We start from the raw sequence: 17,787 nt of genomic DNA, 5'->3' as shown, positions 1-17,787 counted from the left end.
TCAATTAGCTGTTGCCTTCTTTTTGCACATAGCTTCAGACTTATCTTCCTTGCCCTCCCCAGAGAGTATAGCTTTAAAACTGAATGGCTTAAATGGATAACCGGCACCGGTATAAAATTTGCTCATAAATTCAACCCTGCAATCATTTTTCAATTGTTTAACGTTTTATTAATTTTATTTTTACGTATTATAAATATATGTATTTTTTATTATCGCTTTATTGTAACCAGTCCCACCGCCTATATAAATCTGCTTCTAAAAAGACTGGCTCTCTCTTCACTTGTAACTAGAGTTCGATAGCGTTTACTTTAACTGCGTTTTGTATCGAATTCCAATTATTGTCACTATACTGCACTGCCTTCATTCCATACAAATCACAGTTAATGTCAACGCTATATAAAATTAAAAAAACTCGCACTAGGCACAGAGCACCGCAATTATACTATACGTAGAGTGACTACTGAAGAGTCACCCACCCCGCTTAGCCCGCACAACGTTTTACCATCACAAAATTACTTTGAAATATTTGTTCATAACATTAAATACAATATGTTTTATTTAATGTTAAAACTTGGTTTTAAGTTATAACGTAAACTGACACGCACACGTGCACGCATACAAACCCGTCCAAGGATACGCTGACGAAATGACAATGCGTTAAAAATATATTTTTAGTCATATCTGGCTTCTTCAAATAACGTAGATTGATAGAAGGAGAAATAGGTAGAAAAATTCACAACATTACTTATAAACATTATTTAGCTTGTAATTTTAGTAATTAAACAATACTGTATTATTAACCTATAATAACAAAAGCCAAATCAGTGTTTAACTAAATAGTCACTAAGCAAAGATTATAAGTAATGCAGCAAAATTTTAACAATGAAGCATTAATTTTTCTATCACAATAATCAGATTACGAACTACAATTTCATTTTTAGTTTCTCATTATTTGAAGGAATTATTAATATTAATATATTATTTATATCTTAGTATAGATATGTATGTAAAGGTGCACAATAAATATATTCATTCATATATTACCAGTGTAATCGCAATGTATGGAGAAAGGCTGATAATCCCTCCATAACAACTAAGATCGAAAGACTGAATATAGCCCAAATTGCAAATATTATAAAAATTTTAGGTCCTCCGGCTAGTGATGTATCCCGAAGACCAAGTTTTGCAAATATCATTACCCATAACATTTCCGATAGTTCTGAAATCATTAATATTATTATAAAACTAGAATAAATATTAATAAAATAACATTAATTATTGATTAAAAATTATAAGCTTTTGTTTTTTGAAATCGCTAATATAACCTTTATTTTTAAGTTAGTTATCTAATAAAAAATTATATTTAGGTACCACCAAATATTACAAAATGATGCAAGGCCAAATGCACAATACGGAGCCGTTATGCGAAAATCATAAACGGCTGGTCGTCTGTACATCGAAAAGACTGGCCATTATTAACATATAATTTCAATAATAATATCATAGGTACCAAATATTTAAACAAAGGTACTAAATAGGCATTGAATCCTGGCCCATACTTTAACGCTGATCTATCACTTAAGTCACTATGATGCACACCGGACTACAGCTCAGCAACTATTAAGCTCTACTTAAGCAAACTGTAACAACTTGACAAAATATACGGTCAAGAATTTCAACCGGAAACGAGTTATTAATTTCAAGTGCGTCCATATTCGAATGAAAGCAAAGGCACAAAACGTTTGTTTTTCTTTCGTTTATGAAATCTTTGACGTTATCAAACTTTGCATAAATATACGAATTATTAAATTATAATTAAAAAGTTTGTGGGCAAGATTTACATAGACAATTTTGTATAAATACTATTATATAGAAATATAATTCAGACATGCTAAAGTATGACGGTGACGTCATCACTTCAGGTATGACTTTAAGTGTTAAGGTACCAAAATGATTATTTCATTGTGCAATATACTATAGTCTGTACTGTCGCTAAGCCTCATTAATTAGTTGCCCAGAAAGCGAGTAGCTTGTATCATCGAATATTGAAAAGGCTTTTTTATTATTATTATTGTATAAATTGAGATTTTAATAATAAATAAATTCGTTACGTTCATGAGCGAGTGACAGCGCCCACAGACGAAGATAAGAAGCTGTGTGAGATATAGTACTCAGTACGAATTCTATAGTGTGTACAGCTTGATGGATCATCAGTTCGCTAAAAGATGTAGAGTATTTGGCCACATCCTTTAGTATCTTTTCTTCCGCCCGTTTATTATCGGAATCACGTCGTTGATATCTACGAAATTGACTAATTCGTTTCTGTAACAAAATGCTCCATCATTTAAATAGGTTTATTATTAAAACGTTATTAAATTTACAAAAAATCGAATACCGCAACCGAAATGTTCATATAAACTTAAATAAGGCTTAAGGATAAATATTCGACTTTACCAACGCCTCTTCCTTTTTCTTTTTATAAATTTTGTGTAGATAAACCGGCGTTCCGAATAGTATTATAGGGACGCAAATAACCCCTATTATAACTAAGAGTCGCTGAAGTTGTTCCTGACTTTCAAACATGTAAGCATTACAATCGTCCTCTACTGGCTTCGAAGTAGATAACAATACCATATCGATGAACAAAATAAGAATCAGAGGAGCACAGCCAGCTCCTCTTTTTAGTTCGACTGAAAAAAAAGCTCAAATTATCGTTTATAAGTTATATTTCCTGTTGTATCTTTCTAGGCTGTGATTTTATAATAAATTATATTCTTTGAGTAATATGTAGCTGATGGACTATATGCATAATTAATTTACCATATTTTCCACTGAACATAAACCATTTCATGTAAATAAGTATGACCAGCCACATAAAAAGGCAAGCCAGAAATAACACTTGCGGAATGAATTGCAAATAAATTGCATAATACCTTTTAAAATATCTGCAAAATTATATTTTATTAATTATATTTTATATATTTATCAAAATTATTAATACTCATAATTATTATGAGGGGCTAACTTTTATTTTGTTTGTATGCTTTTAAGGTTGAAATTATATTAATGGTAACGTAGTCGGAGAAAATTGTGCGGGCGGACGCTTCGTAACTTTATATGTACGTAACCTTTATGTGTACCATTCGTAAATATCTTATTTGTCTACAGAAAATTCCACGTGGACATTTTATTTTATATCTAATCTTAAAGCAAGGTTATAAGTGTGACATTGTTTTATCCACTTGACAATAATACAAGTCCTTAATATTAAGTAAATCAAGTTATAATATTATTATTTATAAAAAGATTAAACGTATAAAAATAGCTCATTAAGTCTTTATTATTATATATTGCTTAATAACTTACGTATGATTAAAAAGACTTAAAAACAATCCGAACATCATATGAACGATACCAATTATAATTGACATTTTCATTTTCAGCGAATTCAGGTACATGATTTTATTTTTAGCCAACTGTGGACAGAATTTAATAAGCGTCAACAATTTGTTCTAAATTGCAATCAATAATACATTAGCAATTATTGTGTTTAGAATGTCATTTATTAAATAAAGATTTACAAAATGGGTTATCATTACCGTTTCTCGTATGAGTAATAATAATAATAATGTCCTCCAGACCGATTTTGGCCCCGGCGGTAAATCTCAAAGAGAGATTAGCCAACTGCACAGGACATATTACAGTGCACAAGTGTGAGCCGTAAACACAGGTGCACTCTCTATTCCCTAACTCTCATAATCCGATGGGACGAAAATCCGACACGACCAAAAAGCCTTCAGCCGCAGGACATACGGTATGTGCTTTCTGAGGCATGGGAGTGTACACACTTCCAACTTCCAGACCCCGAATTTTCTGACAGAAAAATCGAATAACTTGTTATTGGCTGACCTGGGAATTGAACCCAGGACTTCCGGGCTGCTGCCTTACATCTAACCACTAGCCCAACGAGGCTGTCGCTCGTCGTCACATTATTATTATTATTATTTACGCGTATGGCCATATATATACATATATTAACAGTACTAAAACATCCATAATATAAATCGCTCCTCCATCCATTTGAATTTTTTTGAGCATACTGATTTAATTAATTTCATACTCGAATCAAATTTGTAGTAGAAAACTCATACTATTACGATGTCTGAAGATCATAACAAATTAGTTGAATTGGACTAGCCAACATAAATTCAAGTCACTGTTATTAGGTACGATGTTATCAATTACTATCTTATAAATAAGTACATTTACCTATGATGTACATAATTATAAATGAAAACTAAATATTCAAATAGTAGAAAATACAATAAAAAGTAAATATTTACCGCCCAAACCGGATCAACGCCAAATAAATAAGGCGCGCGCGTTTCAAAAACAGGATTTAAAGTAATATATTGACTACTTTCAACTGTTTTCAAGTCGTATGTATTCATCCAATACGGCTGCACGAGTACAATTGACTTAGAAAAGAATACATTGTATAGAAAACCAGTGTAAAGCGTAAAGAGACCCATCATCAAAATTACATATCGACCTGTGAATTTGATAAATGATTTCGTGATTGCAATTATTTTAAAACAGAAAGCTTCACTCTGTATAAGTAAATAAAGAAAAAGCATTTCTATGTATTTGTTAGAAATTATTTCAAGCAAGATTATAAATTATTATATGCAGATACGAATAAATAAATCAATTTACTGGTGTTAGGGCTTTATGCAAGCTCACCTTGGTATCATCAGATATTCTACCGAAAAACAGCAGTACTTGGTATTGCTGTGTTCCGGTTTGATGGGTGAATGAGCCAGTGTAATTACAGGCACAAGAGTCATAACATCTTAGTACCAAGGTTGGTGGCGTATTGGCGATTAAAGCGATGTTTAACATTTCTTACAATGCCAATGTCTATGGGCGTTGCTGACCACTTACCATATGGTGGTCCATATGCCGGTCTGCCTTTAAATTTACCTAAAAAATACTATCAATTTAAATCTATATCAAACTTAATTCAGATTTTAAAAAAAATATTTGGAATAAAAAAAAATATCTAACTTAATTAATTTAAATAATTTTTAAGTGAAGTTATTCGATTTATCTTAAATGAACACACGGTAGGTACGGTACGTTAGATTAAACGTATCGACAAAGGTATTTTACTTTAACAACTATTAATATGTCAATATCACCCAACAGCCTAATCATATTTGTTTCAAATTTCGTCAACTAGCCACATTTTCGGTTTCAAATTTTGATATTTATTTCATCTGTGGTTGAGGAGGCAGACCGATAAATCACAAAATAAAAGTGATAAAACATTAACTAACAAAACTGTGGAAAGTTAATCCGCGAGCGCGTGTCCCTTTGGCCATAGTTACAAAACAATTACAGGATTATGAGATTTGTGCTAACATTAAAACAGTATTACTTATTCCCGTGACAATTTTAATATTATTTTGTCATAAAAATATTTAAAATATAAATGAACGCATTGAATAAATTCTACAAATACAATCTTCCATAGTGGCTCACCTCAAAATCGTATCTGCGAAGTGATGATTTCTTTAGCTAAAATACAATCGGTCTATCTATAACCTAAAGGCTTGTTCTTCATTTAAATAATTAATATTATAATACTACTTAAAATAATAATACCTCCAAAAAAAATATTCCAAATCTCATTTTTCGACGTTTTTTCCATGTTTTCCTTTTCAACCGAAACCATCCAACCCGCAAATGCCAGTAATATAATACCGTGACACACGTCACCAAACATCAGAGCGAATAGAAATGGAAAAGTTATTATAGTATAAAGACCTGTAAAGGAAAGTCATTCCATAAATAGCCACGTTCGTTATTTATAAAAACAAGGGATATTCAAAAACATTTTTCCACAAATAAAACTTAAAAAATTATAGTTCGAGGAACATATTTGAAGTAGACGTGATATCACAAACCATCCGTCTAAACGAGGCTGTAGCGCAAAAGTTCACAAAGTCGTTCACAAACTTGTTGCGGTCCTATTTCAGCTTACGTTAAATCGCGCCGGAATATTACATTTCACTGGTTAGCAATTTAGTTGTTTTATAGGCTGTATTTTAAAAAAAAGTGATAATCATGTGATTAATAATTATCAAAATATAATGTCCTCCAGACCGATTTCGGCCACGGCGGCCAATCTCAAGGGAGATTAGGCAATTACGCTGGAGATATTATAGTGCACAAGTGTGTGCGCAAACACAGGTGCATTCTCTATTTTCTAAATCTCATAATCCAATGGGACGGCAATCCGACACGACCGGTAAAAGTTCAGGCGCAGAACCTACGGCTTTACGTGCTTTCCGAGGCACAGGAATGTACACACTTCTATATATATAACTTCCAGATTCCGGGCTGCTACTGAGAATTTTGTGACAGGAAAACCCAATAACTTTTTACGGGCCCAACCTGGGAAATGAACCCAGAACCTCCGTGTTTGCGGCCTTACATCAAGCTACTAGACCTACGAGGAAGTCATTTTGATAATTATACATTATTTGAATATGTTCAATTATATTCATTTATTTTACAATGATGCTTTTCTTTGAGAAACCATCTGACAATTTTTCAGTATATAATCTAATTCAATCAATTCACCAATGTGTTCCTATGTTTCTTAGGGATCAAGCTTAGTGGTTTAGCCATGAAAGCGCAACAGACAGACATAAAGAGTTACTTTCGTATTTAGAATATTATAGTATAGATATGGAGTAAAAAATATTATATACATATAATATTACATACGGCTAGATTGCGCAGGGCACATTGTTACGAGTATACTGCCTATGGCCTATCGATTAGATCAAAGGGCCTTCATTGGCTTGGTCATGCAGTTTACCTACGACACGAGTCAAACGTTTGCGTTTTAAGCATCCTACCATATGCAACGTACGGTACAATTGCATAAAAGGCGTAATTCATAAGCGTCAAATTGCGTATCATTGATTCGTATCATTAACTTACTTATAAACGTTGTTTAGCCTTCATTTAGTTAAACATTGATTTCTCTCTTTCTGTAATAATCTAATTAGCCTTAGGCATGATTACATAGTCATTCCTTAAACAATATTAATTATTTACTTATAAATTCCGCGTGCAATCAAAATGGGATGTGACCTTTTGGAACTGAGAAAAGCGCGTTCCGCTCGGTAGCGGTAGCGTTGGCAGATTCTAGTCAATGTTCGCGAAACGTTGATACTGTCGATTTTTGCTGGCGGATCACTAATACACACATGTACCTATATTCGCATAAATCGCTAAAACGATGACCCGCTTTTGGCTTTGACAAGAGTTGGATAGTTATTATTAGGATAATCTTTTCTTCTCTCGAGAACTGTCATTTTCGGTACACATTGACTATGTTTCACCATTCCAATAGTGCGCAAATTATGAAGTCGTAAATTTCAAAGAAAGACTTACACGTTTTATCGAATGAAACTATTCTTTCGTTCGTAAATCATGTGTTATTGAATAATTTAATTATGCAAATAATAAAATAAAAATGCAACGTTAAGTGACCAATAAACAAGATACAGATATAGATATATTAGGTTAATGTATTGTTCAGGAAAACACAAATAAGTGTAGTCCTCGAGTGAAGGAGCGTTAGCAAAGAATTTCTGAAAAATTATTATTCATCTCTGGCAATGATAATAGGGTAATAAGACTAGTAGATTATGTCTTTGTAGATATTGTTTCGTGTAATTAAATTATCAAAAATTTCCCTCTCATTATAATAATCAAGCCAAGTAATAAAATCAAAAAACAAATCAAGTATAATCAATCAATCATTGTACAACCATAAGTTATTAAAATAACGCAGTAGCAAATCACGAGCAAAAATCCACACTACTAAAATTAGTACCAGCGTCTAGTGAGTAATCGACGCGATTTTGCCGACGCTACCGCTACCGGTCCATGCGTGTCTCAATCCCAAAAGAACGGATCCAACCTGATCGCGGTTTATACCTATGTTTAATTTGTGTTAATGGTCTTAGTAAACTACATGTAAACAATGACCTAATCGCATAAATGTATTAAGGATAGTCTTAAAAACATATCAATTGGAACTGATAATCTATTTGTCTTAGAACGATAATAATATTATAACATTTTCTTACTTGTTTAGATTAAAGTAAATATTTGAATTATATTATATTATTCAATCAAGCACGGAATCGAACAACGAATCAAGAATTTGAATTTATAATTTATTAAAATAACTGAAAGGGCATTGATACAATGATTCGTAATAGACATCGGTTAACTAGAAAATGCCTTAATGATCATGCTGCGGTTGGCGGTGGAAGGTTTAAGTTTAACTCAAAACTAGTTTATCAATTATATGAATCATATATTGGTGAGGATTCCAATCAAGAATAGTACGCAGCCAATCAAGTATATGCACTACTACCGAATAAAAGTGAGCAGACGTATGAGCGCTTAATTTCTTGTATCAAAGGAAATTATATGTACAAATGATATATTTTGAATACAATCAAAACGGCTCAGGTAAATGCAGTATCAGCAGTTTTTACATATAATTCAATCACTGGTTTCTTCTTTTACTTTTTCTATTTTTGGAGAAAAACTGGCATCTTCTTGTTTTATTATATTTCAAAAAATAAAAGCACAAGTCCATGTCTGTCTGTGATGCCATTAAGAAAGAGTTTAAGACATTAAGGTGGCTTGCTATGGTGCGTGATATTACGAACGTATGCGTTCCACGACCACGTCCGTGGAAGAGTAGCCAAGTTCTTTGTGGTCACATCACGTCACATTCACCGCAAGTCAGTAAGTTCAAGGGTATAATAAAAACAACATAATATTGTCAGAAATAAGTATTATCGTCAAGAAATAGCAAATGAGCCGCCGGTCTTGCTTATACACCTCATCCCCGTTCCCTGATAGTACATCTCAGATTAGTTGATTTTAGTAAGGTCAATACACGAAGCGTTCTTAATAGCAAAATTACCAATTCATATGCTAAAATAGAAGCTCTTAAGGCATACTCATGTACGACATTCATAGATTTAAAAAATATCTTAGCTGATAATTCTTTTTTTATTATTATTATAATTGGGAAACATACAGTACACACCACATACATTATACAACAATTAACTCGTTCACACACCAATTCATAGCAATGCCCGATAAAGCAATGACAAAATAATTTATTTTATTGATTTTATAAATATTATATTTTCAAAGGTTTTTCAAATTAGCTATAGGAATTTTCAAAAAAATTAGAAAAAAAATATAGCCTCAGTATTTTTACAATTGGCTATGAAAGGAAATGTCACAGCGTGCACGTATCGAATAAAATCAAATACTTGTATATCCACCAGAGTATTCGTGTAGTGAAGCGGCGTAATTAAATCCTGCGTGACCTTTATCCAGCAGAGCAAGTTTAACGGGCAATTAGTGTACTACATTAAGTTGTTATTTAGGCATATATATATGTATATACCTGGATTCAATTCCCTGTATGACGAGTCACCGTAAGCGTTAATAAGGGCTTGAAAACCTTTTGTGAATTTATTAGTGCGATGAAATGTAGGTGGTTCGTCAGCATCGTCTGATTTTAATAAAAATGACTCAACATTAGTCCCAGCTCTCACCTAAAACAAGATCTTTCGTAAATCGATATTATTATTTTTTTATTAATATATTTAATGTTTTGTTTCAAGTGCGTCTACTTAAATGTATTATGAATGTTATCTAGGATAAAAGTAACCACCGAAACACGTGCTAAAACGTCTTCGACTTGTGGCAGGTCCAGGTCTGGCACCCAACACTGTCCAATAAGACATTTTCTTGTTATATCCAAAGTGAACATGTTCATTGTATGGTAGATCGCTTTAGACTTTTTTATTTGAACCATCCACGTTTCCCATTGCTTACTAACAGCTCGGAGTGCTTTACATCGATAGTATTTTGATTTGCTCATAACCTGAAAATACAAAAATTACTTTTGATTAACTACGATTTCACCTGTTCACAATATTTTTCATGTTTACCTATTTTATTAGTAGAAGAAAACATTTAATATTATTATTATTAATTATTATTGAATATTTTGCTAGGAACGTGTGAACGTGGCTTCACTCGGAAAAAGAATGAAATGACTTGTGACAGTTGTAAAGAATAATATAACAGCCGTTTATACATATAAAAAAGAGACTGAAATGCTACAGTGCTTGCAGCCTAAGCGGCCTGGTTCGAATAAAGCGACAAAAATATAATTCAAAATAAATATGTCATGAGCTTAATATTAATACGTGCCTCCTTACTTTAGATCAAGAATAATCCGATCATATAATTAGTAATAATATACGTAAGAATTAATATCAAAGATTATTAATACTAAAAACAACAAATAAATGAAAAAAGTAAAAGAAGTCAACAACTAGAAGCCTTCCAGTCCAAACGTCATATATCCAGTCAATCCTTGAAACATTAAATACAGCTACAGAACAGGTCCCCTTCTACTAAGAGCAAGAAGCTTCGGAACCATCGTGATGGCAATACATGTCAAGCCCGCTAAGTTTTACCCACTAGATATGTTTATCAACTCGAAATCATTGACAGAGACAATATATTTAGGCTTTACATATATTCGTCCAAATTTCTTGTCTCACAAGAACTGTTGTCCTCACACAGATGCCCAATGGATGTAGCATTCTGCCTTTGTGAAGTCTATTAGATCAGAAAGATCCCTCAGGATCCAACGGCCTCACAATTCATGAGGTATAGGGATTTACTTACGAGACGGTCACACTCATCAAGAATGCGACGAGAAACTACAATTGCACGATAGTCTATCCCAGTAGTATATCGCGTCACATGAGAAGCTTAATTTTTTGTACCGACGACATCGAAAACGCGTTACACTGGTGAAGAAGGCACAAATGGCGTCTACCAAGATTCTGAATTACAACCTAAAAATGGCGATCCATAATAGACACGACCAGATTATGATAAGACTGACCGAATAGCATCCAAACCAGAGGAATCCAGAATCCTACAAAAACAATTAACACAAGGACGTCAAATGAAAACCGATATTTATATTGCAAGTGAATACCATATCTCGATTAATTTCAAGATCCATGATGTCTGGTAATAGACATACAGACACATTAAAAAAACATTATTATATTAATGTTTTATAAAAGATAAGACAATGCAAACGCATGACAACATGTCTATTGAAAAAATATATAAAAAGAAGTAAAATATTGTTACATTCCATTCAACATCTGGTACGTTATACTTCTAGCGAACTAATTAGTAATAATTTACAACTGTCGAAAAATCTTGTTCACATTCCCCTCTATATGACGCGAAATAAATAGAATTGATTCGTTCAAGGTTTGCCTTCATTTTAAATAAGGCCACTATTGACAATATTGGCTGTCTGGACTGTCTAAATTTAAAATATTTTAATAAATCAATATAGTTATTGATTTTAAGGCGCAATCTACTCAGGCCTCGCTCTCGTGCATTTTTCAGTACAAAAAGTATGTCAGTCTTCGCGACCCATAAAATGTTAAATGTCAAGTCGATCTGTCGTTGCGTGAATGAAGGACGAATCAATAAACATACTATCAAGTTGATAATATACGGAGAGTACGGGTGGTGTTGAAGATTGAAGTTCTTTGAGATTTTATAAATTTGTCAATGAAATAAAGTACAATTTAACTTTTAATCAAAATCGTTGCTGATTTTTAAATAGGTGTTTTGTGGTGTAGTAAATCTTGATTATAATACGTAGTTTTCGAAAATATTGGTAAATACTTAACGATTTCTTACTTTCTAACTCCACTATTATTTTGGAGTTTAATTTTCTTCTGTATTTTTGTTTGCGAATAAGAGTCACTAACCCGTTCTAAATCATCAATTCTCAAGTCTAATTGTACCATCATGTCCATTCGCTCGTTAAAATTTTGTGGGCAAGAATATAGATTAACATGAAATCCGTTGCAGACTTTTTCTAGTCGAGCGCTAATCTGTTCCCCTTGACAGATTGCTAAAAACGCCACCTTCCGAATATCCTGTCCCTGGTGAAATAAACAATGTAATTTCTAACAAATTTTAATTATGATAAAAACATAGCTTATATATATAAAAGCTATGTTTACATATATATATATGTGTGTGTGTGTGATTTCTGAGTAAAAGGTATTAATTTTCAAACTGAATATACATTTTATGTCCATGAAAAACATGAAACATTTACCCAAAAAGCTAAACCAACCAAAGTCGACTGCAAGTATCAGTTAATTATACCAGTAACTCCGCTATGCACAATATACTAGGAATGAGCTTATTTGATAAGTTTCGCACGCCATCGAAACTATTTCGCTTTATTTCAGGAATGGAAAATCACCAACATTACTAAATATCGTGTGTTTAAAAAATATCTCATGATGATCGTCGAAAAATTTATAATATATATCATATAAGGCAGTAACTAATTTAAGTCATAAAATAAAAGTCCTCAAACCAATGAGTCAAAAAAAATCTATATTTCATACGGTGATGACAAATTAATTTTTTCGATGAGGTAAAGCGTTTTCAGATGTTGTTTCAATCATTTCTTAAGAAAAAAATTTCTTCATGGTAACAAATTATTACATCATTTAAATTCTATAATAATATATTGTATTCATGATTCTTTCATTATCTATAGACAAGGGCGAAAACGGGTTCTTTTGTATCCTCTGCCATGAAATAATCCTGGCGATGCCAATGAATTAAGACAATAAAATAGAACGATGACAAAAAATGTAAAATATTATTGTCTTTTTTAAACTTAACGTTTAAATAAAAATACATATACATATATTTTTCTTGGTGCATAGTGATGTACGTGTATGATAGATATAATATTAAGCTTAAGCTCCTTTTTAATTTTGAGCAAAACAGAAAGTTATTAATGGCATAAATGTGTTATGTCGCAGGTACACGGCGTTCAATTTATGCAAAATTGAATTTCAATGGCGGTATCATGTAATTGCTTTATAGACTGTGACCCTGTACACAAATCAGTTTTCTCATTCGGCTTTGCTTTAATAATATCTCCTAAACTTCAAACCAAACATACCTCAAAGGAGATAATATAAATTTATCCGAGGTAACTAATGATGCTACACAACAATTGAGTAAGAAATTTAAGAAATTTAAGTATTTGAAATTTAAGATTTTTTTCATAAAAATACGAAAAAATTTAGTAAATTACGATCAGAAGTACACACGAGTTTCACACCATATGCGAAGCATTTCAATTTGAAAAATAATAAGATATATTTTGTAGTATATATAAATATAAAACAGAAGCGAAAAATGAAACTAATTATTTATACAAAGTATACTATTTTACTACTCTATATCTACTACTTATACGAAGTATAGTATCACTTTATATAAATTATAAAAAAATAATTGATAGACGGTTAAAAGTAAACTGCTCGTAAATGCTATAATATGTTGTTGCTTATAAGCGCTTTTTTTAAGTTAAGATTCTTACAGTTTGCGGGTCTTGTAGTATAGCATCCTGCGTCGCCCGCCTATAATAGATGTTTCCGTGAGACACTCTCCAAAGCATCATTTCAAAAGGAAAACTTCGGCTACGCTTAACAACGCCTGTTATGACAAAGAGTCGGCCAAGTAAGCCCGTGTCACCGCCAGCAGACCTAGAATTAAAAAACAATCTCGGCATTTGAAAACTTAGCAAACATATTCACAAACAGCAAACTGATTATAATTTTACATGTACAATAATGGGGAGGGTGTGACAAAGTTCCATTAGTATATTCGTATCATGTGCATAAAATTATATTGTTTGCGTTAAAATACCTTCCAAATATCGACTCCTCCGTGATATCAGATTCGCCCAGCATCGGACCAATATGATTTAAAACGTAACTCATTTCCGTCAGCTCTAAGTAATTTCTTAATAAAGTTGTCTGATTCTCCGACATACTCAAAACATCGTTTTCCCATTTTTCAAGTATGTTCTACGAAAAACAAAACCATAAACTTTTATAGTAAACCTCTTTCACTTGTTTTTATTGTTGAGTAAATTAATACAATGTCGATTATTTCTTACTTCTAGACCGGCCATTTCGTGAAGTGGTATTGCCTTTGGTGCTATACTATTGTATTCAATGACATCAATCTTGTCTCTTAACATCTCTCCTTCCATATAAAGAAGCTTTCGTTCCATTTCAACGCATCGGCATAGTTCAGAAACATAGTTTCTTTGAAACGGTTTTACATCCGGTGTCATCTATTGTAATTAGAATGACGAATAACAAAGTGAAAAATAGCTTTGTAAAAATTTAATTATCTCATACTAAATGTTTGGTGGGAAATAAGAAGTAGATATGGATGTAAGCATTGTACAATTATCATTTATTTAATGAATACTATAAGTTATCATAATATATAATCAATTGTAGGTAGTTTTGATATATGATAATAGAGGCATTTTGAAAATTGTAGAGATTGTTACCACGAATATCAGATCTATATAAATGTTATGATATAGATGAAAACATAATCCCCTTCAAGTAGGTAGTGCTTACGAATACAGCAATATATATATATAATATAACGAACTAGAAATTTGTAACGTCAAAAGATTTAAATACCAAAAAATTGTTATTGTTGAAATGATCTCAAACATTAATGACCAATTAGGGGCAAACGATCGATATAAGCGTTCTGGCAATTAATAGACTAGAAACGATAAATATAGAATTTATTACAGAGGAAATAATAATGGTGAACAGAATATTTTTTAATTCTTTTTCCGCGACCGTACATAAAATATAAATTCTGTTATCTCTTATGCCAACAGGACATTAAGCAAAGACCCGGTGTACATTAATGATCACGATAATGTGGAACTAGTCCTTGAACTATACAGGCCTAACTTATAATGCTAGTTGAACAATGCTGTCTTCTTCTTTTGAATATTAAATAAATAATTATAGAAAAAAATATATCTATGTTTTACAAAGTGACCGCTAAGCCACGTGTTTAAGTTAATCCGTATATTATTAAATAATGCTAATGTTTTGATCTAAGTACTTTTGTATATAGAATCGGTTAGTACTAAAGTTACTAGATGAATAATGTTTTAATAACAATTTATCATAAACTTACAAGCTATTCAAACAAAACATATTTGTCTATAAATATATGGTAACAATTAAAGCAAAGTCTCTTTATACATTTCTGTGATTTTTACGAGTTTTTTGTTGATTATTAATAAATACTAGCTCGTTGTAGTCAGAGCCATTTTGTGAAATAAAAACGTTGATTGATTTAAATTTGTATTCGTCACATTTAAAGAGTGAAACACTGTAAGCCGATTGTCGCCTTCAACGAAGCAATCCCATTTTTGCCGTCCATGCATCAGTAATTCTACCGAAAAATTATATTATTAAAACTTTTTTAATATTCTTGTTTTAAGAGCCATTCGATCAGTTTATTACAAACGCAGGGGATATAACATCGATAACACGTTGGAACAATTTTAGTTTATAGGCGTTATGAGGTGAGGTGTTCTCTTAGCATCTAAAAGCCCATTTGCTGGTCGGCTCCCAAAAAAAGGTTGATAGGGCACCACGCGACGTTCATACATAAAATGGTCGACTCTTTTACGAAGATTTCCTTTGTGAGCGGTACAAGAACGAGCCTGCACGGTAACTGGGTTAGGTTATTAAGCGTGTACATTCAAAATATGGAAATCATGTCAAATCGCTATGGAAAAAACTAAATCGAATTGGCTAGAGTACTTTTTTATATTACCAATGTGATATGGCTCCCCATTACAGGCCGTTGCCTCGATACGATATACGCGTATAATATATATTTGTACGTCACAAAATAGCTCCTAGCGAGAACTCTCTACAGCACAGTATTCGCAGTATTCGCAGTAGTCTTTGGTAAAGCGAGCTTTGAACAGTAAAGAGCCGAAGTCTCTACTTACTACTTAGTCCTTATCGTTAGTTATTTATGTAATTTAAAATAATGTAATAAAATCGACTTATTATAAAACGCATACAAAAGGACAGACCAGGACAAAAAATATGGTAATTTGTGACAAATACCTACATAATGTTAAGTAGTATTCTAGAATAGTACAATAGAATAGAATAATAGTACTATGCTTCGTTTTTTCTCTAGTTTTGTAGTATTATACAGGATTGTAATTTTATATAACTTTCATTTTGTAATAGTACAAACTAGAAAGATGTCGAAAATTATTTCTACATTTCAAAGATTTTTTCCGTTTTTTTAATATATATATATATATATATATATATATACTAACAAATACCATATATACATTGTAATTCTATGTACAGTGATATAACATAACATAATAGCTAACAACAATAACCACATCAAAATTCTAAACTCAATACAAGATATGAAATTTAATATCATTGAAAAAACGGGGAAACAAAAAACTAACTGATGTCCTGATAAAAACCCCCGACGAGCAAATGAATCTTAACTAAAGCTAGGCGTGTTATACGCGTGCATTTATTTGCTCGCACACATCCCCAAGGGGCTTTTTTACTGTAGAACAAAGGATGTTTGGAATAAACGACGGCTTGTATCAAATTATTAAGAATTTTCGATTCGTATTAACGCTATAAATTTACCCATTTACAATGATACCTGAGGTTAAATGATACAATGATTTGTAAGGTTTATGAAAAGTAATATTGTTTATAGTAGTGGTAGTATATTGTTATCATCGCCCCATAGATTTCGGTGCGGTAAAAATGACAACCATTCCTTAATCGCCATTGAGCTTTTTATTTGAGCGCTACCGAAGAAAAACTAAAATCATCCTTCTCATAATATTATAAACTACGAGCTGAGGTTGTCCCAGTTACTCTTGCACATGAATCTTAAACAAAGATTGCGGGTTCAAACTCGAGCAAGAACCATTGTATGTTTTATTTGTGTTTATAATTCATCTCATACACCACTACGACGAAGGAAAACATACTTAGCAAACTTGCGTATGTGTTCAATCTACTATGTATTCACCAATCTCAATGTAAAGAAATAAGCCTTCTTCTTAAAAGAAGAGGACGACTAATTCCAGTAATGGAACATTTACAGGCTGGTAATTTATTCATAATAATGTTATTTTGTAGTTATTATGCACAAGTGAAATTCAACTTACATCCACAAATTGAGCGCAACCCATTTCACCCAAATTTGCTACTATATCGAACGCCGTTTCAGGTTGAAGATATACGTCGCAAAATGTCATTGGATCGCTTCTCAACATGCAACCCATGTTGAAATCTAAAAAAAACCCGCAACATAATATTTTAGTTAGATTTATTAAAATAATATGACTTATAATAGCAAAGGAAGATACGTCTATTACGATTACAAATGTATTTTTTCTACACCTACATATTTCATTACAAAGTTTTACAATATTATGATGAATACAAAATTGAAACTTACGCTTTGCTTTGAATACAAAAATAAATAAATAGACTTCTGACTTCTGTATTTATTTTAAATAAATTGACGGCAAATGAAATGCATATTTGAATATAGAATAAAGAATACATATTTCTGTCATTAATTTAATTTTAGGTTTTTTTGTTATCTGAGAGTTTTTAGTAAAATATTTAAATACTTGAAAATATAAAAGCTTTGGCATAAGCTTCTATGATTGAATTA

General features: G+C 31.9%; 1 protein-coding gene across 1 annotated transcript; it reads right to left on the bottom strand.

Annotated features, from left to right (window-relative positions):
- On the bottom strand, positions 1-17,389 carry LOC126780630 (V-type proton ATPase 116 kDa subunit a 1-like). Its single transcript, XM_050505250.1, has 15 exons — positions 17,273-17,389; positions 14,168-14,347; positions 13,915-14,075; positions 13,586-13,751; positions 11,940-12,116; positions 9,794-10,006; positions 9,524-9,674; positions 5,668-5,829; positions 4,344-4,552; positions 3,367-3,476; positions 2,821-2,945; positions 2,455-2,690; positions 2,112-2,322; positions 1,045-1,219; positions 1-136 (listed from the first exon to the last, which is right to left on the bottom strand). The coding sequence occupies exons 1-15, from the start codon at positions 17,387-17,389 to the stop codon at positions 1-3; spliced, it is 2,529 nt and encodes an 842-aa protein (XP_050361207.1).
- Between the last annotated feature and the right edge of the window lie 398 nt (positions 17,390-17,787).

This window comes from Nymphalis io, chromosome Z, assembly GCF_905147045.1.
Source record: "Nymphalis io chromosome Z, ilAglIoxx1.1, whole genome shotgun sequence".
Classification (NCBI taxonomy): Eukaryota; Metazoa; Arthropoda; class Insecta; order Lepidoptera; family Nymphalidae; genus Nymphalis; species Nymphalis io.
Note: the sequence above shows the minus strand (reverse complement) of the source record. Positions and strands in the feature narration are given on the sequence as shown.

What these genes read in the sequence shown, in the direction of transcription:
- LOC126780630 (XM_050505250.1), bottom strand. Translation starts at nt 17,389, where the DNA reads ATGGGTTGCATGTTGAGAAGCGATCCAATGACATTTTGCGACGTATAT. An exon ending in ACGAAATGGCCGGTCTAGAA is followed by an intron (nt 14,076 to 14,167) that starts GTAAGAAATAAT and finishes TGTTTTTCGTAG; the next exon opens with AACATACTTGAAAAATGGGA. An exon ending in GAGGAGTCGATATTTGGAAG is followed by an intron (nt 13,752 to 13,914) that starts GTATTTTAACGC and finishes TTTTAATTCTAG; the next exon opens with GTCTGCTGGCGGTGACACGG.